Below are 24,023 nucleotides of genomic sequence, written 5' to 3'. Positions count from 1 at the left end.
AGTTTCTATTTTCAGTCGGAGGGTTGGCTACACGTTGTAGGTGCAGATGTTCACTGGCGAGCTAAAAGCGTTTGGGGGAGAAGGTCGGACCTGGCGCTACGTATTTTCGAGAGACTAATAGACAAATAGATGAAGTAGACCAGTTCCTCAGGGAAACACATGTCCGGAGATCGTGGGCGTCGTATGCGTAAGCTGTTTATGGAAAGAAGAAAGCACAAATGACTGGTCGAAATTAAAAGAAGGGAACACGAGCTACTCTTTTTGTCATCAAAAATTCTATCCCGTTCTGAAATATGTATAGTGCAGATACAATCCATTCTAAACCCTACCGGTACCGTAAAACGAGGACATCATTGAAATCGTGAGGAAAATACAAAGGACACTGTAAAAGTGTCGAGGAAGTAAAGGAAGTAGTAAGCGTAAATGAAGAAAGAATGAATGAAACGTAGCGACATCCGCTAAATATGGCCTTCAGAGCAGAATGAAGTGGTCTACTAACATAACTGTCCAACCGTATGTATACGTACTTGCACGTGGTAAGATTAAACGTAATGATACTTTATACGATCGTAACGATTCGAAACAATTTTGTTCCTATAATTATTTTATGTTATCAGTTGCAATAATAACTTGGTTCAAAATTGATTTAGAACTTCATTTCAAAGATAAAAAAATAAATATGACAAGAATATTCCGCGTTTCGCTAAAGAAACAATATGCTTTCTGAAAAATGAGTACAGAAAAACGCGACGAGAATTTATTTGACTGAAACTGTCCTAGAAAATGTTCTATCGTTTGACTTCAATTCATGCGAATTCCAGGTCGTTGGTACTCTCGGGCAATCACGCGAACAGCGCAAGAGTATCACGAGGCATCAGACTTCGCTTTTATTCAATTAATTGCCTAGCATGCATGTGTCACTTCGCAACGTTAGATCAACAGCATGTGCGAATACAAGGAGCTAAGAAAAATGTTTCTTACACAATGATATTGTGAGGCACAAATGGCGCATTGGAGTGAGTATTTTATTTTCCTACGTAAATATTATTCGACGGAGAATTTCGTTGAATGAAACTGTTATAGTTGATTTTTTACGTAGTTTACTCCTGCTAAACCTTAAATCACAAACTTCCCCGTTGTGTACATCATAAACAGTATAACGAGCATAAAGTTACAACACCACATACATAATATCAGATTTCCAGTTCGTTCCCACAGACATCGTTTCTTATGATATTAAGTGTGTGGCTCATACTTGCGAGCATTTTTAAAGGATAGGTGTCAGTCTTGCAACAAGTGCAACGAGTAAGTATTGCTACAAGTTATTGAAATTTTATGATCAAAGTGGAATTTATTTCAACTCTAAAAAATTCCTAGATAGTTGTTCATTTAACAATAGACCCGGTAAATACGCAGAGCTGAACAATGGCGACGACTTTGAACATTGTGGATGTATCCTCCATGAAATTAATTGTTTCTAAGAATCTCATACTCATCGCTGTTAATCATTTTATCTACTATAATTACTATTGTCACGGCAGCTCTTCGATCGTTATCTGCAACGAAGGAAAATATGCAATTTACTTGCATGCTCCCACTTTATCTTAATTTTTTGCATACGATTTGAGATCCTCTATTTGAAAATAGCTAAAATTACTATTAGCTCCAATATGCCTTTAGAAACTCGTATGATCAGGTCTCCGTAATATCTTTGGTCATTTTATATTTAATTTTACGATTTTTTTTATGACTGGTAACGTTGGAATACTCCAACATTATTCATTTGCTAAATTATGGAAGTGCTTGATGAATTTTACGAGATGCATTATATTTTTACTTCGCTTTGTGAACATATACGGGTCAAATGAATTTTTCAATCCTTTTTATGGAACAAAGAAGGAGGAAACACTGAAAATAATTGATAAGTCCAAGTGAAAAACACAAAATGTATCAATTTGTAAGATTAATTGTAACGATTACCGGTAGTGCGCCCATTGAATTATCCGTTCCCATTGTTCGCTTCGTTCTTCCTCTCATTCTCCCTTTTCGACTTTTCATGTACGTGCCTCTTGATCGATGCGATCGATACGATGCACGTGCGTCCATTCATAGAACGCTAACGTGGTTTCAGAGTACGTACCGTGTACGGTTTAGTCGTAATCAAGTAAGATGCGGACACCATGAGTGGCAAGCTTGCAGACAAGATGACACGTATGCATAGTCGGATGTGCACAGCATACGGTCGCATTGCTTGTCGACCGTTGAGTGACATCCCATTCATTCTTACACAGAGCTCCACAGACAGTCGATAACTGTGAACCGATCGATTGTACTCCACGTTAAAATTTTATCAACAATAGCACGTATGGAAAAATCGTATTGTACGAATTTTTATCCGAATATTCTATCGATACGGAACTTGAAAATTACTGAAGCGAACATCCGAGATTCACGAGGTATTGTGTCGTTATTAAAAAGAAGAAAAAATGTTTGCGGATTGTGAAATACAATATATGTCACAAGGCTGTCCGAAGACAAATACGACTACGCACAGAAAGTGTACAACATTTAGTAGACGTGGGTATTAATAACCAATGGTAAAATGGTAAGTACAAGTACTTATAGATGTCTGATTGGTTTTCCAATATAGTAGGATTGTTTGTTAACACTGTTCGCAAACGCAATATCTTCCATATTTCAGAGATTTCACCGTTTACCTCGTAATCGGATCAAGTATCGGGGATGAAGTTACTTCTAGTCAAAGCGTCTATTCTCGTGCACGGAACTTGGAGCAAGTTGAAGCAACGCGGTTCATTATAATGAAGTACAGCGGCAATTTTTCCACGATGTCGTTGAGCTTGTTTTCACCCGTCCCGTTATAAAAATAGTTCGTCAATTTTGCGTTAATTTTCCGGTATTAGAAATAACCGGAACGCATCTGCGCCGGGGAAAAGGGTGCACATGGCCGTAAGCACTTGGAGAAAATTGCGCAAATACGCGGAATGTTGTCTGAGGAAAAAGAAGCATCGTACGGGATTGTATTAGATCGTTCACCGCGGCATATCACTCGATGAACGAGCCGCGTCCTTATTTATAAAAAACAATATGAACTAGCTTCGTTACTTGTATACGATTTTCTGAATCGTACAGTTCAACTGAACCATACTGGTTATCTAATTAGAATCGCAAACGTTCATTCATGAGTGATATTTCCCTTTTCCTTCTTTTATAATCGCCCGCAGAAATTTCAAACTATCGAAATCGGAGACGTTGAGCAATAAGTGTATCGTATCGTAAACGAAAACCGCTTACAAATACGCATATATACGTTACAAATGTTACGATTCCATGCTGGTAGTCGATCGTTCGAACGTGCATTGGAGACGAGAGAGAACACATACTTTTCCGCAACGGAATATCCACGTATAATTAGCCACTACACGCGCTTTCTATGAACGAATAACTTTCGCTATTCATCGATACTAAAATGTCCCGCGAACGTTTGTGGATCGTTATCGAAGTCGTAACTTCATGACTCTTCGACGCCGTTGAAACGATTGATCGAAAAAGCATTAATTAAAGCTTGACGTAATGCGCCTTTGTTACGTACATAACTACAGTTACGTCTGCAGACCTTTGGATCGTGTTCGTCATCAAATGACGAATGTAAAGTGCATGCGAAGCATTTTTCTATCCGCAATGATTTGCAACGATTTACTATAACGCGTAGCGCCTGGCATGACGCTACTTTCACAGAAAAGCACGACATCATCGGTCTGCGTACTGGCGCTCGAGTTGAGTAGTGGTCTGTATTTTTAACCTAATGACGTAGAGGCAAGAGACAGTCAGTAACGGCACAAACGGAGAACGGCAGATAGTAGACGTGATCCTCTGGTTACGAATAGACTTATTTCCACGATTGGTGTCATCGGGGATTGTGGCCAGGCAACGCCTGCAACCACCTTGGCACGAATTTCCGTTTCAGGAGGCAATTGGTGAATTTCAAAATTTTTAGGCTCCTGTTTGCAGATGTTTAGGCATTATGCGGGAAATTAAAATGAATAAAGGGTTGCTTCAATTGATAAAATTAGTTACAGCATTTGAGTAAAGATAGAGTCATTGTTCGAAAAGGACTCAGCGTACATACGAAAACACTGATAATTAGCATATTCCGTTTTTTCTCGGTAAGAATACATAACTACATAATGCATTCGTGACGATGTATATTATCATGAAACGAGATGTTCCTATCCTTGACCTTGACCCCGATCTCGACCGTAGGCTGAACTTTCCAAGCGATTGAATTCCCAAAGATTTTTAAGCCACTGTTAAAGTAGAAATTACCGGGTTATATTTTTAAACACAAAACTCATGTATGGATTGTACATGTTATGTGTTTCTTATCAAGAATCTTTATAAGAAATGTCGTTTCGTGCGTACCTTCGAAAAGAGTCCGCAACGCTTCGATTGAATCAAGTTTAAGAGTAGAGGAGTTGATCATTTCAGAAGAATGTAAACCATTAAGTGTGCGAATAACTATCGTGGCCTTGCTTCAGGTTTTCAACACCTGAACCATCTGCATAATTTGCATCGATCAATATTGCAGAGAATAATTTGTCAGAATACTCTTATTCTCGTATTCCCTGGCAAGTAGCTACGTTCTCTGAAGTCCTATCGATGATTGACGAATATTTGATGCAGGAATGTATCTTACGATACATCATGATATTGATAAAATTTTTGATTGTAGATACTTAATTACTCAAAAGCATACTGAAGAAGTTGTGCTTCGCCTTCATATTACGTAAATTAAATTGATTCGGGCGTAGCTGCTGATAATTGTCTTAAATGTTTTTATTTTTAACGTTTGATCGCATACAAACTTAAATTTAGACATCACTTTAAAAGTAATTCATATTAATGAGCAACTTGTAGGACTTCAATATTTATATGTGGCAGTAGGTATGTATAAATAAACGATGATTAACGCTATGTAACGTGTGTGACTCATGCTGTTTCGGTGTCAGCATTTTCTATACCACCGAAATTCATATCAAATCGTTTATCATTTGTGACTCACGAACAAAGTCATAACGATTGTTCTTACTCCTTTTACTTCATTGTTTAATTCTATATTAAGTTATAGTAAAATTTCTAGCACAACATTATTAACAAAATTAAGTATTACAAGTATCAAGTGTGTGACAAAAAATTACATAAATTATTTAAAACCGCATACGCATGTAAGACGATTAGCTACTGATAAAGTTTCAAAAGTTGTTTTATTGTTTCTTCCACGAAGAATATGCGGGGCCTCGGTTTATACTTACTTCGGTACGCGCAACTTTCTGAGGCTTCCATCGTTTCCGAGAGAACCATCTACCAACTCTATGTAATAAGCTTCTGACGTGGAACCCAACAATTACGCAAGGAAATTGCAGTGATGCAACGGAAATCTTCACAAATTGTATATTACTCCTTGACGAAGATCTATCGCGATATTATTTCTAATTCTACATAATTATAAAAACAATTTCGTTTTTATATTATATTGTTAATTTTTATTTCACACGTATGTACGTATTATTCTAGAAAATTGAAGTGTAGAAGAGGGCAGAGTAAAAAAATATACAATATAAATTTGTATTACTTATATTATAAAACATGGTTCACCGTTAGAATCTGTATATAAATGTAAAAAGGTCTGCTGCGTTAATGTTTCCTAGCATTACGCTTTTGACCTTTACGATTTTTCCTGCCATTTCTCTTACGTTTTTGTTCCATCAATTTACGTGCCTTTAAAATTTGTTCTGGACGTTTTAATTCATGATTCTTTTTCATTTTTTCTTTTATCTTCTGATTGTGTCGTGCCCAATGTGTGTTACCAGTTGTTTTTACTGAAATGTATAGAAACCAATGTATACAGCATGTGTATGTTTAAATAGCAAACACTACTAGATATGGATATTATTTTCACATACGTTTCTGCATTTGTGGAAGCTCTTCCTCGCTATCAACGTCATTCGCAGCATCAACTTTGCTCTTCTCTTTCCAAACCTTATAACGATCTGATTTGTAAGTAGCGGGTATCCAGACACCAGATTCTGTTCGTATTTTATTAACCTTTCCTTCGTTATTAATGGTGACCATTTTCTTCTTTTTGCGATCCCATTTCTTAATCTGTGTTTGAAGTCGATAAGATTCTTCATTATCGGCAGTTAAATCCATTTGTACACGTTCTGCTTCTGTGTTGAAAGAGTTAACTGCCAAACTGTAAAAATACGGTAAATGTAATTATATAATTAAATATAAATATGATTTTACTAAAAACTTACCCTTCTTCTGTATGTTTATCTGGGGCAGAATACGGAATAAAAAATTCTTCATCTTGTGTTAATTGTTGTTTCTTCTTTTTCGGAAGTTTATACAAAGCTTCGAGATTTCGTTTCTTTGGTAGTACAACAGTATTAAATGCTGCTTTAATTTCATCAGCAGTGCTCGATGGAAGACTCGCTCTCTTCGGTAAATCTAGAACATATTATCAAGTATTAAAAAGGAAGTTACACTATTCAAATTAGCGTCAAAATTGCATTTACCTTCTAAATCTTGTTTAGTTTTTAGATCATCTACCTTTCTATGGAAATTTTGAATACTTTCTTTATGAAGTGTACGTTTTTCCTTCATTATTTTATAATCAATAGACGTTGTTTTTGCTCCAATTTCAAATATCGTCTGTGACAAACACATATTTCTATTCAATAACGAGGCACAATTTGTACAAATATAATCAAACTAATACAAGTTTTCGAAATATACATACTCCTCGAGGTCTGTAGTTTACTATTTTCGATAATAAATTCGTAGTACTAGAAGAAACATCCGAATAATCTGGCAATACGCCAGCTTCACTAATATGTAATTCTTTTACTCTTTTTATACTTTCTGACGAAGCTGCTGGTCGTGACCGAATATATTGCTTATACGCATTATCGCACACTTTTTCCATATTTTCCTGTACATGAATGACATAAAATGTAAATGAAAATTTTATAAAATATTTTATAAAAAATGCATACAAGATCAGTGGAACAATTATGCCAATTTATTAACTCCGCAAGTTCTTCTTCTATCATAGATTGAGACATTCTACCAATAGCACCATCTATATTTTCTATAGACCCAGAATGTGGCATAATACGTAATGAACGTCCAAGAAATAAATGTAAATCTAGCAAATAAGCGTATTCGTCCGGACTTATAATATTGTACGCGGTACCAGTGCGTCCCGCTCGAGCACAACGACCTATTGTAACAATTAGTTATGATAAATAAACATTCACTAAATTTAGAACCTAATCTAGCTACTTACCTACTCTATGTACAAAGAGCTTTGATTTTGCAGGAAAGTTGAAATTGATTACATTATCCAAATGTGGAATATCTAGACCTCGGGCGGCTACATCCGTTACTACTAAAACTCGAGTTTTACCAGCTTGAAATTTGGCAGCGTTTATTTTTCTAGCTGACGGATCCAAATTTGAATAAATAAACGTGTTAGAAATTCCTGCTTTTTCTAATACCTATTAGCAAAATACAGTATGTACAAGAAAATAATTTTAATCTTGTATTGCAAATTTCACTCGCATACCTGATGAATATATTCAACATGATGCATTGTTGCAGCAAATATTACTGTTTGAGAATCATTTTTAATAACATTCTTCAATAAACATAACAGAACTGCCAATTTTTCTTCTGGTCTACATACAATGAACGAAAGTGTTAATTGTTCTGGTATTTTGCTTTCAACGTCTAAACGCAGTAAAACAGGATCACTTAGTCCAGCCTTAGCAAAATCTACTAAAAGTTTAGGTAATGTTGCAGAGAATAATAATGTTTGTTTTGATTCTGGTAATCTATTTGTAATCTCATTAATTTGTTCACCAAAACCCATTTCGAATAATCTATAACATAATTCGTATAAATTATAGTTTTCTTATTTTAGTAATAAAATAAGATTTAATACTCATGCATGTTTTTACCTATCAGCTTCATCAAAGACTACATATTCTATATTATTCAATTGTAGGTCCATCTCTACACATATATGTAGAAATCTTCCAGGTGTTGCTACTAAAATATCAGGATTTCCATGAATAGCGCTGAATTGATTTTCCATGCTATCACCTCCTAAAATTACAGCTGCTTTCAGGCCTGTAAATCTGCCTAATTCTTTTATGAATTTTAATGTCTGCAATGCCAGTTCTCTAGTAGGTGATAAGATTAAAGCTCTTGCACCAGTTTTTGCTTGTCGTGCTTTAAGTTTTTCAAATAAAGGAATTAAAAAGCAGGCAGTCTTTCCGCTGCCTGTTCTAGCCATTGCCACTACATCGCGACCTTCTAAAGCTAAAGGAATTGTCTATAAAAATACACGATAAGAAAGATTAATATATAAATCTATCAGTATTCGGATATTTTAACTAGTACAGCTTACTTTTCTTTGTATAGGTGTTGGTATTTTATATCCACGTTTTAGTATTCCTTTTAATACAGAATGGCTAAGAGCCATGGATTGAAATCCACCAGATTTTTTGCATATCTTCCTTTTAATATTAATAATTTCATTTTCTTCATCATTATCGCTTATTTCTTTCGGATTAGCAAAACCCTCAATATCTGTATTGTCTATCATTTTGAGGATTTGTAATTTGCCTTAACAATAACACATGTGTAAAAACTAACCTTAAAAATAGACCACAACACGTGATGCTATTTTATAATTTATCACAACTTTTAGTCAAAGATATTTTTCATTTAACTACTGAACGTTGTGAGAAATTGTATAATACAATCCTTAATACAAAATAATGAAAAATAATTAAAGAAAAACCATTTACATCTTGATTATACACGTTAGATTGGTAATCAGTACATCCAACTTTAGAAAACATTCATACATTATAAAGAATCCTATAATAATATATTTCTGTTTCAAATCTTTATATTAGATGTATTTTATACATATGTATATTATACAATCTTTTATTCCCAATTAATATGATTTTATTTAATGTATATAAAATTTAGTTTTACAATATTGGCACTATTCAATATACATTGCACCATATTGTATCTATAAGAAGTCGGCCATTTTTGCAGAATCCGTCTTTTCTTCATAATTCAACATGAAGTAAGTGAAGACTTTAATGAAATATATATCCATTAACTTACGTGTAATCATTCAGAAATTGTCTAATATATCTAAAAAATTATGGTATTAAAGTATTTTATATAAATATGATGTCGATCTTTCTAGGATCGGTCTTTGTGCGTACAGTGGATACAAAATATATCCCGGCCATGGTAAAACCATGGTTAAAGTGGATGGAAAAGTATGTATAACGAAACTGTTATGTCTACTTATTGCCTTAATGTTAAATTTTCATTATAATTATCACTTTATACTTAAGCACTATAAAAATATTCCGTATTACCTATGTCTATTTTATGGAACATAACCTCCATGTTTCATTTCAGACGTTCACTTTTTTAAACTCAAAATGTGAATCTTCACATTTAATGAGACGGAATCCAAGGAAAGTTACATGGACGGTGTTGTATAGGTAAGCTTATTTTTAATTTATTAAGCTCAAGATGAAAATCAATGTTTTAAAATACAATTTAATATTATAGACGGAGACACAGGAAGGGACAAGAAGAAGAACAAGCAAAGAAGAGGACAAGACGTACTCAAAAATTCCAACGTGCTATTGTAGGTGCATCGCTTACAGATATTTTAGCGAAACGTAATATGAAACCAGAAATTCGTAAAGCACAACGAGAACAAGCAATTAAGTAAGTGGGGAAAAACAAATTTGTATATCTTATAGACACCTGTTCCTCTAACACGATATTTTATCATGTTGGATTTCAGAATGTCTTAAAGCAAAATGAATTGCTTCACCCAGAATTGTATATACTTTACACTGTCTGGCTTTTGCGGGTTCATACAAATTTCACAATATGTTCAAACTTTTCTGATTTATTTTTTCCAAATCTACCAATTTTTATTTCAGAGCTGCAAAGGAACAGAAGAAAGCTGCAAAGGCAACAAAGAAAGCAGTTGTACCTCCTAAGACAAAGACTGTTCCAAAACATAAAGCTACAAAAGTAACTCAAAAATCAGCACCACGCGTTGGAGGAAAACGTTAAATTCCAGTACTGTATAAATAAAAAGAAACTTTATATTTAAAGAATTTATTTTTTATTTTCTCGCAAACATTTTTTTTCTTTTTAGTACGTCCTTAAGCATTTGTAATGAAGTTATAATTTTTTGTAATTGTCCATATTTATTGTTCTAATATGATTAGTAGGTAATTAAAAAGATATTGTATAGATTAATTTTACAAATATGATTTTTAATATAATTTTATTAGTTAATGAACAGTAGGTTTGGTTTCAATGTGTTGTTACATTTTAGTTCTTATTCATTTCTTTTTTCAACAAGGATAATTTAGTCAAAGCTTCATCTCTCCATGCACGTCTTTCTTGAAGTTTGTCTAGTGGACACATCTCGTTCAATTCATTGCTAATTTTCTCTGCCATTTCACCCTCGAATTTAGGAACTGGACCAAATGTCATGCTCACATCGTAGATCGAATTTTTGTATGTTTCACAGTACTTTTTCATTCCTTAAAGAAAAATATATAAAAAAAATTATATACTTAACAGATGTAGCAAATCGTTCTGTTTGTTACCAATTACAAGATGTTACCTTCGGCATTTAAATGCGCCGCTTCAAAAGCACCAAGGAATGCGTATCGCATTCCGAGACCTTCACTCATCACTGCATCGACATCCTTTGCGCTTAATATACCATCAGCTACCAATCTCCATGCTTCATTCAAAATGGCATATCTAGATGTATATTAATTTTTTCCAATAAATATATTGCGACCAGTTAAGAACTAATTATTTACGGATTTAAATAAAAATAAATTACATACTGTATTCGGTTAAGCGCAAAACCATCAATCTCCCTACTAAATACCACAGGCTTTTGGCCTATTTCCGTCATAATAGCTTTTGTTTGCAATGGAATATCAGCCCGCGTCCAAGGAGCTGGTACAATTTCTACAAGAGGCACGTAGTACGGAGGATTTACCTATATTTAAAGTAATACGCAAAATTTCAGTTATTCCTACAAATTTTTCATTTGGAAACTTTGTTATTAATGATTAAATACGTTATTGTAGATCTTCATTGTTATTTTAAGTACATATAGTTTGAAAGCATACATACCGGATGTGATACAATAATTTGTTCGCGATGTTTTAATTTCTCGCTGATCAGGGATGGTCGAAAAGTAGATGTCGAAGAAGATAAGATTACTTTATTATCGACTACATTGTCAAGCTCATTGTAAACTTTATGTTTCAATGATAAATTTTCGGGAACGCATTCCTGAATGAGTTTAGCTCCTTTTACTGTTTCAACCAAGTTGGAGGATCCTATAAATTATCATTTTAATTAATCAGTAATAGTAGTTCACTAGTTTCATTGTAATTTCTTGTATATTTCAGTAGTTTTATTATAATTTATTTTATATTTCCCGCTTTATAGGTAAGGGAGAGAAAGATGCTATAAGAAAGAGTGAGACAGATGATGCTCACCTTGCTCTAGAACTCCTGGCGCGATAATTATCGACAGCGAAGTAAACTACTCGAGAACTAGTGGTGAAACTAATGCTCGAGCTGTTTTAGCGTTTCTCCAAGAGGTGGCGTTAGTAGTTCTTGAGTAGTACACTTCGCTGTCGATAACGATGTGCGACCAGTTTGAGCACTTTTTACAGAGATGGCGCCATGAGTTCTAGAGTAGGGTCGGTATCATCTGTCTCACTCTTTCCTATAGCTTTTTTATATATCTTTCTCTCTCTTACCTCTAACACGAGAAATAAACAATAAATTACATTAAAACTATTAAAATATACAATAAATTGCAATAAAACTATTGAAATATACATCCCGACAACACAACTTTGTCACGGTAAGAGCATTGTGATGTTACTTGCGATACATATGTATTATTCAGAAACATAACGTGCGAACCTTTTATTAGTTGATATTGTTGATCGGCAGTAAGTGTGCCTCTTAATAGACCATTATTTTCGAGACGCTTCAATTGCTGATGAATATCTTCGAGGGCACGGGCAATTTGTTCTTTAACAATGTCGTAAATCACTACTTCGTACCCAACACTAGCGAAAAGCATGGCCCAACTGCGACCGATCAAGCCGCTAAAATAATAATTATATACATTGTTATAAATATAAAAAATCCTAACGGATTCTTTTATACATTAATTTTTCATCATAAATTAGCATTATTGTTTTCAAACGCGTAAAGGCAATATATAGGAATGAAAAATTATAATTTTCAATACCATATATTTAACAATATATAGCATTAAAAGTTGTTGTTTTTGAAATACGATTTATGGAAAATTTTAACAATCACATAGTACTTATCGTCAAACTTTTTCGCTACTATCTTATCAAAAGACATTTGATTCAACGCAGGAATACTGTGATTTTAAAGTATAATAATCTATCGCCTGAAAGTATATCTTCTAAACAAATATAATTTTTATAACAAGTAATACGTATTGTAAATATGTTCGATAAAAATATTTTATACTCTTATATTACGTATATTGTTGATACGTATTAATTGTTTTATAAATTATGCTTATATAATAAACAATATTGAATACTAACAATGTTTCTTACTGATAACATTGACAAATTAATAAGTTAGAATTTTTTTAACTGAACTTGTATTTTAATTATTATTATTAAATAAAAATAAGTTTCATTTTACTTGTAAAAACAATACTTAAATATAATTATATATAATCAGCTGTATATTTACACTGTTTTATATATCTTTTATATGAAATTAAGTAGAAAAATATAATTATTAATGTTTTTAGTTGATTGTACTCTATTAAATTTAATTACCTGCCAATTATACCAATCTTTTCATTCTTTACAGACATTGTTGAACGACACCTTTTCTAAATCACTTTAAAATACTATAGAGTAATGCTACAGAACTCCTGGTTGAAGTGTAAGTAACACGACGTTTAACAAGCTATATGTAGTATAACTTGCCTTTCTAATGTACACACGTCTCTATACGTATATATATATATTATATGTGTATAAATTTTACGAGATATCCCCACCATCGTCATTTCTTGATTGTACGATGTAGTCTTGATTATTATATTTGATTATCTTTAACGATACGGAGTGCTATTAGCCTCACGTAAGAATTTAATGTATTAATTAAATTACAATTAAATGGATAAAATCATATATGATATGCATTCATGATATATGTATATCAGAATCGATGAATGTTACTACATATACAAATGTAGAAACGATTTTAATATTTTCTTACAAATTTCGTATAAACAAACGAGATATCGAGTAGATGGTTCTTTAACTGCTTGCTACTATTGTTTTCCTGCAGGGAAACTAATGTTTAAGGATTGATGATTCATTAATATTAATGCGTATATGCGGGGAAAAACCTACAAGTGCTATCAAGGTTATTTTTTGACGCGTTAAGATAAGTAGTATTCATGCTCTGTGAGTACGTAAAGCTTTTAAGATCGGTATCGAATTGTCAGAGCTTGTCTGTTTTGAAGTTTCCCCAAATAGTTCTTTGTTAGTGCTTAGCGATTTCTTATTTTGTAAATCACATAATACTTGAAGTAGTGAATATATTTGTTTGGTTGTGCGAGAATTTTTGAATAACCCACAATGCCTGAAGTTTACCAGAATTACACAATTTTAGACACTCTTTCTGAGAACCTGGGCTTCTTGCCTTATGAATCTGGTAATTGTTGAATTATTTGTGATTTCAGTTTCTCAAATGATCTTAATCAATTGTTACAAAATGTTTTGAATAATATTAACAATTACAAAATTATTCTAATATTTTATATCGCATTATTATGAGTCAAATCATACGTAGTCGTACTTCAAAGTAAACATCTAAGTTACTTTGAAAATGTATTTCTACATTTATATTTTTCTTCCTAAGATTTACAGGCCATGAATAATCAAGGTATTTATAGTCCACCTATGGGATCTCAAGGATCAGCCAGCGTTGGCTCACCAATATCGACATTATTGTCACCATTCCAGTGCAATGAACTTTTATCATTAAATGACACTACATGTAAGACACTTAATGATACTATTTATTTTCTTTTAACTTATACTTATTTGTTTCCTTTTTTCTTAAATTGAAATACTATAAAATTTATATTACCTTTTTAAAGACGAAGTTATTGGAGAACCATATCTAAAAATTGTAGTGCAGCCAATAGAAAAATTTAGATTTCGATATAAATCAGAAATGGTAGGAACACATGGAAGTTTAGTAGGATCGAGCAGTAATAACAGTCGCAGTAAAAATGTACCGACTGTAGAAGTATGTACATGTAACTCTATTTTTATAAAACATTTATCATATATTAACAATATGTATAAAATTATTTTGCGCAGTTCACTTATAAAAAATATATTTTTAAATGATGCATTAAATATTTTCAAATTATTTAATCATTCATTCAAATAATTTCAATGTATCACTTAGTTATGCAACTTCCCTGGAACCGCAGTGGTACGATGTACATTGGTTACATCTGATGAGGGTGTACCTCACCCTCACAGATTAGTCCGTAGAGATGGAGGTTTGGATTGCGATGATCCATTTGAAATCGAGGTATCGGCAGCAACTGGCTATGTTGCATCGTATGTAATGTTTGATGTGTTTGTTAATTTTATGAAACTAAATTTATCTAAACTAAACATATTGACAATCTATGCTGCTTTATGTCTAGTTTCTTGTTATTTACCATTAATGTGATATTTATAAATATCATAATATGATATCTAGATTTCCTGGAATGGCAATTATACACACAGCAAAAAAGAACATCAGAGATGAACTAATACAAAAATTGAGAAAGGAAATGTTGGAAATAAAAAGAAGAACTAATCCAAATGCAACTCTTACTATTAGAGAAGAAGCAGATGTATGTTATTTTAATGATATCTTTATACTAATTGTTTTACTACACTTTATTTATTTCAGTATTTATTTAATTGCGCATTTGCTTTTAAGATTAAAGTCAAAGCTGAGTCCTATCAAAAGAGTGTGAATCTCAATAGTGTTGTATTATGCTTTCAAGCATTTATTGTGAATGATAATATTAAGATGCCAATAGGAAAATCAGTATATTCAAATCCTGTTAACAATCTCAGTAAGTAAAGAATAATAGCATGCTTATTTAAATAAGTATTTTCTGTTAACAAAATAATTGGAACAATGCTTACAATTTAACAGAGAGTGCATTGACAGGAGAGCTCAAAATATGCAGAATTGATAAATACACTAGCAGTGTTGAAGGACAAGAGGAAGTTTTTATTCTTGTAGAAAAAGTTGGAAAAAGTAAATATTACTTCTTTATCCACATGCATATATGAAAATAAAAATAGCAATACAATTTTACGAAAACTTCTTTTAGAATGCAATACTTTCTATTACAGAAAATATTAGGATAAAATTTTTCGAATTAAACGACGACGAATGTGAAGTCTGGAGTGCATATGGAAGTTTTACAGAATTAGACGTACATCATCAATATGCTATTGCATTTCGGTATATGAACGCGTTTAAAGTGAATATATTTTAACCAATACTAATACAGAATAACTTTTATATGTTATTTTTTGCAGGACTCCTCCGTACAGAGATTTTGACATTACCTCACCTAAAGAAGTTTTTATACAATTAGAACGACCATCAGATGGAGATTGTTCTGAGCCAATAAAGTTCACTTATAAACCAAGAGATAGAATTATGGGTAAATTATAAATATGCTATATATACAATTTGTATCGTGTTCACAAAATTTAAAACAAACTTAAAATTAAAGTGATATGTATCTAGGCAGGAAACGTCAACGGATGTCTTATTCCGGAAGTTCAGAATTATCACATACGTTATTAACTTCAAATAATACTAAAGAAAGCGATTTTGATATCAGTAGAGAAATTTCTAAAGAAATGAAAAATATCGTTGATATGCCATCATGCAAAGATTTAGAAATTTCGACTAACGATTTTAATGGTAAGCGGACAATTGTTTACTTTTTCAAAAATTGAATTCATTTTGGAGGAGTTTTTAATGGCGTTTTCTTATAGCATATTTACAATTACTTAACCACGATAACGCGCTAACCGCCGATGGCCCATCATCTATGCAAGTACATATATTCTTATCTTTTAATTTATGTATGCATTCATATGTAACGTACTCGTCAATGAATAAATAACATGAATATTTTTTTTTAGTATCAAGATGACACAATGTTTGCTAGAAACATACTTATTGAAATTACACAATGTATGAAAATGGAGTTAAAAAATGAGAAAGAACATATTCAGAAACTCCTTAAAGACCGGTCAACCTATGGAGATTCCCCACTGCATGCAGCACTTCGATATGGTCAGCGTGAAATTGCCAAATATCTTTTAATGTTGATAAGTGCTAATAAGGATTGCTGCAAAACGCTTGTCAATGTGCAAAATAGTTCAGGAAAAGTACATGTTCTGTTTTATCTCTTTTATCTTCTTACATTCGCACTCATTTTTATAAATTAAAATATTTATCGATATAATGTATATATTTTAATGAATATTTTGTTTAGACCCCATTACATTATGCTGTCTTACAAAATCAGTCAGACATTACGAAAGTATTACTTATGCTTGGAGCAGATCCAAATCGAACAGACGAATATGGATTTTCTCCACTACATGCAGCAGTAAGAAGTAAGTGAAATCATTATTAAATAATTGTATAATGTAATTAGTACATGCATATATAAACTAAAAAGTTATTTTTTATATTGAAACTCTATTAAAATCAATTTAAAAAAGGAATATAAAAATAACTCTGTAATAAGCATATCTCTTAGTTCCAGACGCTGGTATATGTGTGGATTCATTATTATCACAAAATGGAATTGACATTGAAGCACGTAATGATGCTGGATGGACAGCATTACATCTTGCAGCAGAAGCAGGGTCATATGATGCAGTATGTTCACTTGTTTGTGCCGGAGCAGATGTGAATAATACTGATATGTCTTATGGTCGTACAGCATTACACATAGCCGTTGAAGGTGGACATAAGAATATTGTAGAATATTTACTTAAAAAGGCATGTTACAGATTACTTTATCACAATTACGCAATTACTTTTAGACGACTTTCGTATATGTTTAATTTCAATATTTTTACGACTACAGACAAAAATATCTGTAAATAAACGAAACTTCAGTGGAAATACTGCTCTGCATTCTGCAGTTGTACATACAGGAGCACGAGCAAAAGAATTATGCGCGTTGCTAATTCGATATGGTGCAGATCCACACATCCAAAATCACAATCGTGAGTCAAATGATGTATGTTTCTTTACTTCCTTACAAAAATATTCGAATACTTATTGCACACGTTCGCAACATTAAAGATTTTGTTTTTAATTTACTTAATAGGCTGATAAACGGAAAGAATCACATGTTAATATAAAAGTCGAAGTGGACTCAGAAGATGAAAATGCAGAAGAAACTACTGGGCAGTCATCATTTGATTTGGCAATGAATAAACCAAATGTAATTATTTCACATATATATATATATGTACATATAATATTGTGTATGTGGATATAATAGATATTTAAATTAAAAAAATATTGCTTTCTAAAGATCTTACAGGTTCTTAGCGGCCAAAGTGACGAAATTGAAGACGAAATGTGTTCAGTTTCTACAAAATTAGAACTGAAGGATGAGAATATAGAGACAAATTGGTTAAACAGTGAACACAAAGAAAAATTATCCGTTCTTTTAAACAAGACACGAGGATGGGAAAAACTTGCAAGACATTTAGACCTTGAATATCTGTTAAAAACACTTGAGCAATATTCAAACCCATCGTTGTTTCTTTTAAGTTACATGGAAGTAAGTTATGCATACTTTGTTATTATAAATTTTATTAATATTTTATACTGATAAGAAATGCGTTAAAAAATTGTTTAGGTCGAAACATTGTTACCTCTCACCAATCTGCAAATAGTGTTAAAAGAAATTGGACAGGAAGAAGCAGCAGATTATATTAATGAAATTTCTTCTATATATTCATAAAATACTTGTATTTATTGTTAAATATAATTGTCTATTGTACATGTAATTATAATATATATCATAATCATGTAAAATATTTATAAGTTTTTTGTTATTTTGTATTAAATAAACACACATAATAAGTCCCTCGTATATTATCTTAATTTCAACTTTTATATTTGGAGATAAATAGCCAATATACTATACCATATATGGTATAGTATATAGTATGTAATATATAGTATAGGTAATATAAGTTATACTTAACCCACATAACACTGACCTATAATTACACATCCGACAAGGTTTTATAGTTAATTTTCTTTTTTGCAAACTTCAAAACGTTGGTTATGGTTGCAACACTGAATGTATTTTGATGACATTTTGTACATACACAAGTTTATGTATACAGAATATATAACAAATTTTTGTAAGTAAATTGTAAGTACATATATATATCAGTGTTTTGGAATACGTACACGGAACAACTTGTTACGTGTGTAATTATTGTTCTAATTTCAAGTATTAATATAACTTATAGTATATTGTGAAATTTGAACATTGAAATGAGTCACATATTTACGGGAGGCGGATCATTCTTAATTTCATAGAAGGATATTACATTTATTTAGAATAGTATTAAAGTAAAAAAGGAGTATTGCCTTTAAGGATAACATAATTGTAATTAAATTAAAAACAGAAGATGGATAAACTAAGAAGAGCTTTGAGTGGCAGTGATCAATGCGATGAAGAAAGTGGTATTATTACTCAGGTAATTATTGTTGATACAAATTTTATAATTTGTCATAATATTAAGCTTATGATATGCAAGTAATATCATTGTATTCGTACCATATTATTGTTTCGAATGCGTACAACTTTTAAATGGAAGACTGATGTGGATTTTATGGTAAGCCAGCAAATGAGAAAGAAATAATAAATTTACATATTTTTTAATCACCTCATTCAATAACAATAAAGTTATTCTTACTTCCACTTTAAATAAATAATTATACATATTTTATTTCTAGGTTATGGACCAATCCACGTTAAGTTGGTCTACTCGAATAAAAGGTTTCGCTATTTGTTTTATTGTTGGTATTCTGTGCTCCTTCCTTGGGTCCTTTGCCTTATTTTTACATAAAGGACTTACAGTATTTGCTGTATTTTATACATTAGGGAATATCATCTCATTAGCAAGGTAGAATAATATATTGATATTAAATGTTTTAAATCTTTTTCTAAGGATTCATGTGAAAACATATATTTTCTTTACAAACTTACTTACTCACCAAATAAATCGCAATGCTAAATGACTTGGTAAAATTGATCGATAACTGTAACAATATTTATCTCATAAAAATGTTATTTTATGTATTTTTTATTTTATTCATAGCACATGTTTTTTAATGGGTCCATTCAGTCAGTTTAAGAAGATGTTTGCAGCAACAAGGGTGATTGCAACTATTTTAGTATTTGTAACAATTGCAATGACATTATTTGCAGCTTTACATGTGAGTACTGAATGCATTGAAATTTTTAATATACAAGTAACATTATCGCTTCTCTATTAACATGCATATTTTTAGCTGAAGAATCCTGGATTGGCTCTTTTGTTTATCATTATTCAATCATTGGCAATGACATGGTATTCTTTGTCTTATATCCCTTATGCACGTGATGCTGTTAAAAAAACTATGGAATCGTGTATTATGTGAAAAAGCCCACAAAACTTTCAGTGAAACACTTCACTTAATAAGCATATTGAAACTTCTATATTGTTACACCAGTTACAAGCTGTCATAAAGCACAATGTATATTAAACAGAAATTCTAATATTTAAAATACATCTGTACCTCATTGACAACAATATGATGAAATACTTTTGAATATATATTTAACATTGTAATATTTTCTTTAATATTGCAAGTAAATGAATCTACTCAGTTAACATTAAATATATAATATTCTTATAATCTACTGTTTCTTTTGTATTATTTATTGTGTGATTTTTGTATAGTATAAGTAATTTTGTACATTAAATAAGTATTAAATTATTTCTTGTTTGGTATGTAAATTTCACTCGCATGCATGTTGTCATTCATTTATTTACATTTAAATTTTGCTTTAACATGATTACAATTATCTTCAATAAAGTTAACGTTAAAGAATTGTTAATTCATTTAACATTAATATTTAAGTAATTCGTTTTCTGAAGTTTATTCTTTCTAACAAAAAAAAATGAATGATACTAAACAAAAATTAAGGAAGATTTGAAATATGGATTAGATATATTTATAGTTAATTTTATATTTAGTAGAAGTTACGAACAGAATGTTTTATATTAATACTACAAGTTGATATGAGGTTTATAAATGTAAACTGTGATTATTTTTCATTTCGATTTAAAAAATAAATGTGGCACATCGAATAACCAATCGCGCATTGCCATATTTACAGCTACCAATCACAACTCGATGCGTTATTTCGTCATAGAAAGATGGGAGTTCTAATTGGATGAAGATAAACAATAACTTCTTTTTCGTCCTTCGATCAACAGCAACAGGTTCTACGTACAAAGAAACTTCTTGAGCAGCCATTATACATTTGACGCGCGGGTCGCGATCAGCTCGTGAACTGTTCAATAATTGACGTACTATTCTGCATATCCTAATATTTATTGACATACTTACGGTAAGTGAAGCTTTTTAACTCTTAACATATATCTCAAGCTACACTGTAGCTAGATTTTATTTCGCGTGTAGAAGATCCGTGAAAAAATAGTGAATAACCGTTAGGAAACGTAAATTTGAATTAACGTAATGTCTTAATATGATTTGCGATATAATATTATGTTTGTATTTGTATTAACTTCTAACAGACTATTATTACATTCAATTGCATCATAATTGTGATCCATTTAATTGGTAAAAAGAAAGAAGAATATTTTTCCTTTTTTTTCTCTTTTTTTTGTGTAAGATATTTTAGTGCATTACAAACCGCTAGCGAATCAAAGTCGTGACTGTTTGTTTTTACAGAGAAAGGTTCATAACATTAATTTACTTAAACCACAAGTATGCCAGCCCCAGAAGCAGATTGCCATAGTCGTAAGGCTAATTTTAAATTCAATTACAAACATGAGGTAAATTATTTTACATGTATGTCGTACGTTATTGTGTAAAGAAATGTGATAAAATTACTCGGAATTCGTCAGTATACAAGAATTTTTGCACTGGCATGTTTTTGTACAGTATTGCATAACTTTCTATTACAGGAAGCACGTAGAAGAAGAAATGAATTGTCAGTGGAGTTGCGTAAAGCTAGAAAAGATGAACAATTATTAAAACGTCGAAACTTGAACATTGACAAAGAGCTGCAAAGCACTGTAGATGAAAGTAATCTTTCACCTGTTTCAACATCCATAGATGACATTATTAGTGGCATGAAATCTACTGATCAGACAATCCAACTTCAAGCAACGCAAGCATGTAGAAAAATGTTAAGCCGGGAGAAAAATCCACCAATAGAAAATATGATAAAAAATGGGATTGTTCCTCGATGTGTTGAATTTTTAGATTATCATCACAAGTATACATATATATATATATATATATCTACATATGCCAATTCTGTTTTAGACTTCTTTAATTTGCACATTTTATTTATGATATATATTTTAAATTTGTAGTCCTGCATTACAATTTGAAGCAGCATGGGCTTTGACCAATGTAGCATCTGGTACATCAGAACAAACTCATGTTGTGGTTAAATATGGTGCTATACCAAAATTGGTTGAATTGCTTAAATCTGCATCTCCCAATGTCGCTGAACAAGCAGTATGGGCTCTTGGAAATATTGCTGGAGATGGACCAGTAGCACGTGATCTTGTTCTTGGATACGATGCTATGCCACTTTTATTAGAATTAATTAAGCCTGATACTTCTGTACGTACAGGATATATATATTAGCTTCAGTACAGCTGTAACATTATTATTTCATTTGTTATTGTTGTAGGTAACCTTTACCCGCAATATCGTCTGGACATTGTCAAATTTGTGCCGTAACAAAAATCCTCCACCATCATTCGAAGTTGTAAGAACTGCTCTTCCAGTGTTGAATCGTTTACTCAGTAACAGTGATAAAGATATTCTTGGTAAATTTGACATATTTTAAGCTTATTATATTTTTATCTTTATCGTAATATAAATTTTTTAAACTAATTCGTCATCATATAGCTGATGCTTGTTGGGCTCTTTCCTATCTTACCGATGGTTCTAATGATAAAATACAAGCGGTCATTGATTGTGGAGTTATACCAAAGCTTGTACAATTATTGGCTTCAACCGAGGTGACAGTCCTAACACCAGCACTTCGAGCCGTTGGAAATATAGTTACAGGCAATGATATGCAAACAGATGCAATAATATCAGCAGGAGGTTTGCAACATTTAGGATTGTTACTTCAGCATCATCGTATGAATATAGTTAAAGAGGCAGCATGGACTATCAGTAATATTACTGCTGGTAACGTGCAACAAATTCAACATGTTATCAATAATGGATTATTGTCACCTTTAATACATGTTTTACAATCTGTAAGTAGATAAGTTAAAAAATATTCAATTGTTAAGAATATCATTATTTAATGAAAAATAATTATGTATATCATAGGGAGATTATAAGTCCCAAAAAGAGGCAGCTTGGGCTGTAACAAACTTAACTTCAGGTGGATCGGTACAACAGTTAGCACAACTAGTACAAATGGGAGTACTTGAACCATTTTGTAACCTTCTGGAAGCCAAGGATTGGAAAATAGTACTTGTTGTTCTTGATGGTTTAACTAATATTTTGAATGCAGCAGAAAAAATGAAAGAAGTTGAACGGGTAGCTATCATGATAGAAGAAGTCGGAGGTCTGGATAAACTGGAAGCCCTTCAGCATCACGATGTAGAACAAGTCTATCAAAAAGCTATTGCAATGATTGACAGTTTCTTCTCAGAAGCGGTAAGAAAATTTATGAGAATATGATATTCTTCTGTTAATAATGATACCTAGATATGTTAATAAAAAATTGAATAAAAAAATTTCTCTGTAGGATGCTGAGGAATCAACATTTACAACACCGACAGCAACTGATGGTCAGTTGGAGTTTAAACCAACTGAAGCAACAGCACAAAAGGATTTCAACTTTTAATATCTCTTAATCAGTTTTACGTTATTTAATATGCTTAAAGTGTGTTTCAGTTCATCTTGTAAATAGATTGCATTTTTTTGTCCTTTGCAAGCAAAAAGTAAAGATGGATTTTTTGTTCTTTTCGTATTAATACTCTATTGCCAATTTTTGCATATTTAATGACAACAATTTCCATTTAATGTTCCTTCTTATGTGTAACTTTAAAATTGCCATTTCTTTACCTTCTTGCCCTTTATCATTCCTGATAAATTAGTTTTAGTTCAATTTATTCATTTTTTCTCTACATTATGTATCTTGTGATTTAATCATTGTTTCCAACATTATTTTAATGCTTGAGTCCTGCATTTCTTTTAAATTCATAACATTTACTGAAACAATTTATTTTCAGATCTGATCATCGATACAATTTTTATTTATCAAGTGTTTTCTTTTCTTATTATATTTGTATCTATCATGATTAGTTAAATTATGTGGCTGAAAATAAAATCATTTATGCCGCATTACTTATCACATTTTGTATGTATTTTTTAATAAAATTTTGATACAAAAGTTAACATGTGTTGATA

At 31.7% G+C, this 24,023-nt stretch overlaps 6 protein-coding genes and 1 non-coding gene across 8 annotated transcripts; 5 read left to right on the top strand and 2 right to left on the bottom strand.

The window, feature by feature from the left end:
* Positions 1-5,668: 5,668 nt before the first annotated feature.
* Positions 5,669-8,920, bottom strand: LOC143425645 (ATP-dependent RNA helicase DDX54). The gene is made up of 10 exons (XM_076898609.1): positions 8,495-8,920; positions 8,043-8,419; positions 7,649-7,964; positions 7,370-7,580; positions 7,077-7,303; positions 6,821-7,012; positions 6,597-6,732; positions 6,336-6,528; positions 5,982-6,271; positions 5,669-5,897 (listed from the first exon to the last, which is right to left on the bottom strand). Exons 1-10 carry the CDS (start codon positions 8,690-8,692, stop codon positions 5,713-5,715), a joined length of 2,325 nt encoding a protein of 774 aa, XP_076754724.1. The 5' UTR covers positions 8,693-8,920; the 3' UTR covers positions 5,669-5,712.
* A 159-nt stretch (positions 8,921-9,079) lies between these two features.
* Rpl24 (ribosomal protein L24) lies at positions 9,080-10,256 on the top strand. The gene is made up of 5 exons (XM_076898611.1): positions 9,080-9,190; positions 9,317-9,392; positions 9,538-9,623; positions 9,694-9,855; positions 10,077-10,256. Exons 1-5 carry the CDS (start codon positions 9,186-9,188, stop codon positions 10,210-10,212), a joined length of 465 nt encoding a protein of 154 aa, XP_076754726.1. The 5' UTR covers positions 9,080-9,185; the 3' UTR covers positions 10,213-10,256.
* LOC143425738 (small nucleolar RNA SNORA79) lies at positions 9,889-10,015 on the top strand. Its single transcript, XR_013102069.1, has one exon. It is a non-coding gene; the product is annotated as a small nucleolar RNA SNORA79 (small nucleolar RNA).
* Positions 10,257-10,460: 204 nt separating the features above from the next.
* On the bottom strand, positions 10,461-13,176 carry Had1 (beta Hydroxy acid dehydrogenase 1). The gene is made up of 6 exons (XM_076898610.1): positions 13,019-13,176; positions 12,108-12,295; positions 11,302-11,510; positions 11,007-11,164; positions 10,775-10,917; positions 10,461-10,691 (listed from the first exon to the last, which is right to left on the bottom strand). The coding sequence occupies exons 1-6, from the start codon at positions 13,054-13,056 to the stop codon at positions 10,477-10,479; spliced, it is 951 nt and encodes a 316-aa protein (XP_076754725.1). The 5' UTR covers positions 13,057-13,176; the 3' UTR covers positions 10,461-10,476.
* A 487-nt stretch (positions 13,177-13,663) lies between these two features.
* Positions 13,664-18,361, top strand: Rel (nuclear factor NF-kappa-B family member relish). Its single transcript, XM_076897814.1, has 18 exons — positions 13,664-13,907; positions 14,115-14,252; positions 14,356-14,507; positions 14,673-14,830; positions 14,976-15,114; positions 15,204-15,342; positions 15,426-15,530; positions 15,629-15,740; positions 15,818-15,945; positions 16,032-16,211; positions 16,286-16,347; positions 16,436-16,684; positions 16,792-16,915; positions 17,062-17,306; positions 17,395-17,550; positions 17,641-17,757; positions 17,851-18,102; positions 18,181-18,361. The coding sequence occupies exons 1-18, from the start codon at positions 13,832-13,834 to the stop codon at positions 18,283-18,285; spliced, it is 2,637 nt and encodes an 878-aa protein (XP_076753929.1). The 5' UTR covers positions 13,664-13,831; the 3' UTR covers positions 18,286-18,361.
* Positions 18,362-18,774: 413 nt separating this feature from the next.
* On the top strand, positions 18,775-20,335 carry LOC143425108 (vesicle transport protein SFT2A). Of its 2 annotated transcripts, XM_076897613.1 has the most exons (5): positions 18,775-19,036; positions 19,157-19,174; positions 19,296-19,465; positions 19,661-19,778; positions 19,854-20,335. In XM_076897613.1, exons 1-5 carry the CDS (start codon positions 18,968-18,970, stop codon positions 19,980-19,982), a joined length of 504 nt encoding a protein of 167 aa, XP_076753728.1. In that variant the 5' UTR covers positions 18,775-18,967; the 3' UTR covers positions 19,983-20,335. The 2 variants fall into 2 exon arrangements, with proteins under 2 accessions (XP_076753728.1, XP_076753729.1); XM_076897614.1 differs by lacking the exon at positions 19,157-19,174.
* A 460-nt stretch (positions 20,336-20,795) lies between these two features.
* Positions 20,796-23,957, top strand: Pen (karyopherin subunit alpha). Its single transcript, XM_076898662.1, has 8 exons — positions 20,796-20,958; positions 21,303-21,406; positions 21,539-21,852; positions 21,953-22,208; positions 22,279-22,417; positions 22,500-22,858; positions 22,935-23,267; positions 23,359-23,957. Exons 2-8 carry the CDS (start codon positions 21,341-21,343, stop codon positions 23,455-23,457), a joined length of 1,566 nt encoding a protein of 521 aa, XP_076754777.1. The 5' UTR covers positions 20,796-20,958; positions 21,303-21,340; the 3' UTR covers positions 23,458-23,957.
* The last annotated feature ends 66 nt before the right edge of the window (positions 23,958-24,023 follow it).

The sequence above is a fragment of the Xylocopa sonorina genome, chromosome 7, assembly GCF_050948175.1.
Source record: "Xylocopa sonorina isolate GNS202 chromosome 7, iyXylSono1_principal, whole genome shotgun sequence".
In the NCBI taxonomy this organism is placed as follows: Eukaryota; Metazoa; Arthropoda; class Insecta; order Hymenoptera; family Apidae; genus Xylocopa; species Xylocopa sonorina.
The sequence above is the reverse complement of the archived record's forward strand: the minus strand, read 5'-3'. Positions and strand labels throughout refer to the sequence as shown.

Excerpts from the sequence above, each read along its gene's own strand:
- Rel (XM_076897814.1), top strand. The coding sequence starts at position 13,832 with ATGCCTGAAGTTTACCAGAATTACACAATTTTAGACACTCTTTCTGAG. Across the intron at positions 15,531-15,628 it reads TGTAGAAAAAGTTGGAAAAA|AAAATATTAGGATAAAATTT; the intron begins GTAAATATTACT and ends TTTCTATTACAG. Across the intron at positions 16,212-16,285 it reads TTCGACTAACGATTTTAATG|CATATTTACAATTACTTAAC; the intron begins GTAAGCGGACAA and ends GTTTTCTTATAG.
- Had1 (XM_076898610.1), bottom strand. The coding sequence starts at position 13,056 with ATGTCTGTAAAGAATGAAAAGATTGGTATAATTGGCAG. Across the intron at positions 12,296-13,018 it reads AAGATTGGTATAATTGGCAG|CGGCTTGATCGGTCGCAGTT; the intron begins GTAATTAAATTT and ends TTATTATTTTAG. Across the intron at positions 11,511-12,107 it reads ACAATATCAACTAATAAAAG|GATCCTCCAACTTGGTTGAA; the intron begins GTTCGCACGTTA and ends GATAATTTATAG.
- Pen (XM_076898662.1), top strand. The coding sequence starts at position 21,341 with ATGCCAGCCCCAGAAGCAGATTGCCATAGTCGTAAGGCTAATTTTAAA. Across the intron at positions 22,418-22,499 it reads CAGTGATAAAGATATTCTTG|CTGATGCTTGTTGGGCTCTT; the intron begins GTAAATTTGACA and ends GTCATCATATAG. Across the intron at positions 23,268-23,358 it reads ACAGTTTCTTCTCAGAAGCG|GATGCTGAGGAATCAACATT; the intron begins GTAAGAAAATTT and ends ATTTCTCTGTAG.
- LOC143425108 (XM_076897613.1), top strand. The coding sequence starts at position 18,968 with ATGGATAAACTAAGAAGAGCTTTGAGTGGCAGTGATCAATGCGATGAA. Across the intron at positions 19,466-19,660 it reads AATATCATCTCATTAGCAAG|CACATGTTTTTTAATGGGTC; the intron begins GTAGAATAATAT and ends TTTTATTCATAG. Across the intron at positions 19,779-19,853 it reads CATTATTTGCAGCTTTACAT|CTGAAGAATCCTGGATTGGC; the intron begins GTGAGTACTGAA and ends GCATATTTTTAG.
- Rpl24 (XM_076898611.1), top strand. Across the intron at positions 9,624-9,693 it reads ACATGGACGGTGTTGTATAG|ACGGAGACACAGGAAGGGAC; the intron begins GTAAGCTTATTT and ends TTAATATTATAG. Across the intron at positions 9,856-10,076 it reads CAACGAGAACAAGCAATTAA|AGCTGCAAAGGAACAGAAGA; the intron begins GTAAGTGGGGAA and ends TTTTTATTTCAG.
- LOC143425645 (XM_076898609.1), bottom strand. The coding sequence starts at position 8,692 with ATGATAGACAATACAGATATTGAGGGTTTTGCTAATCCGAAAGAAATA. Across the intron at positions 7,581-7,648 it reads ATGTTGAATATATTCATCAG|GTATTAGAAAAAGCAGGAAT; the intron begins GTATGCGAGTGA and ends TTTTGCTAATAG. Across the intron at positions 6,733-6,820 it reads TAAACTACAGACCTCGAGGA|ACGATATTTGAAATTGGAGC; the intron begins GTATGTATATTT and ends TGTTTGTCACAG.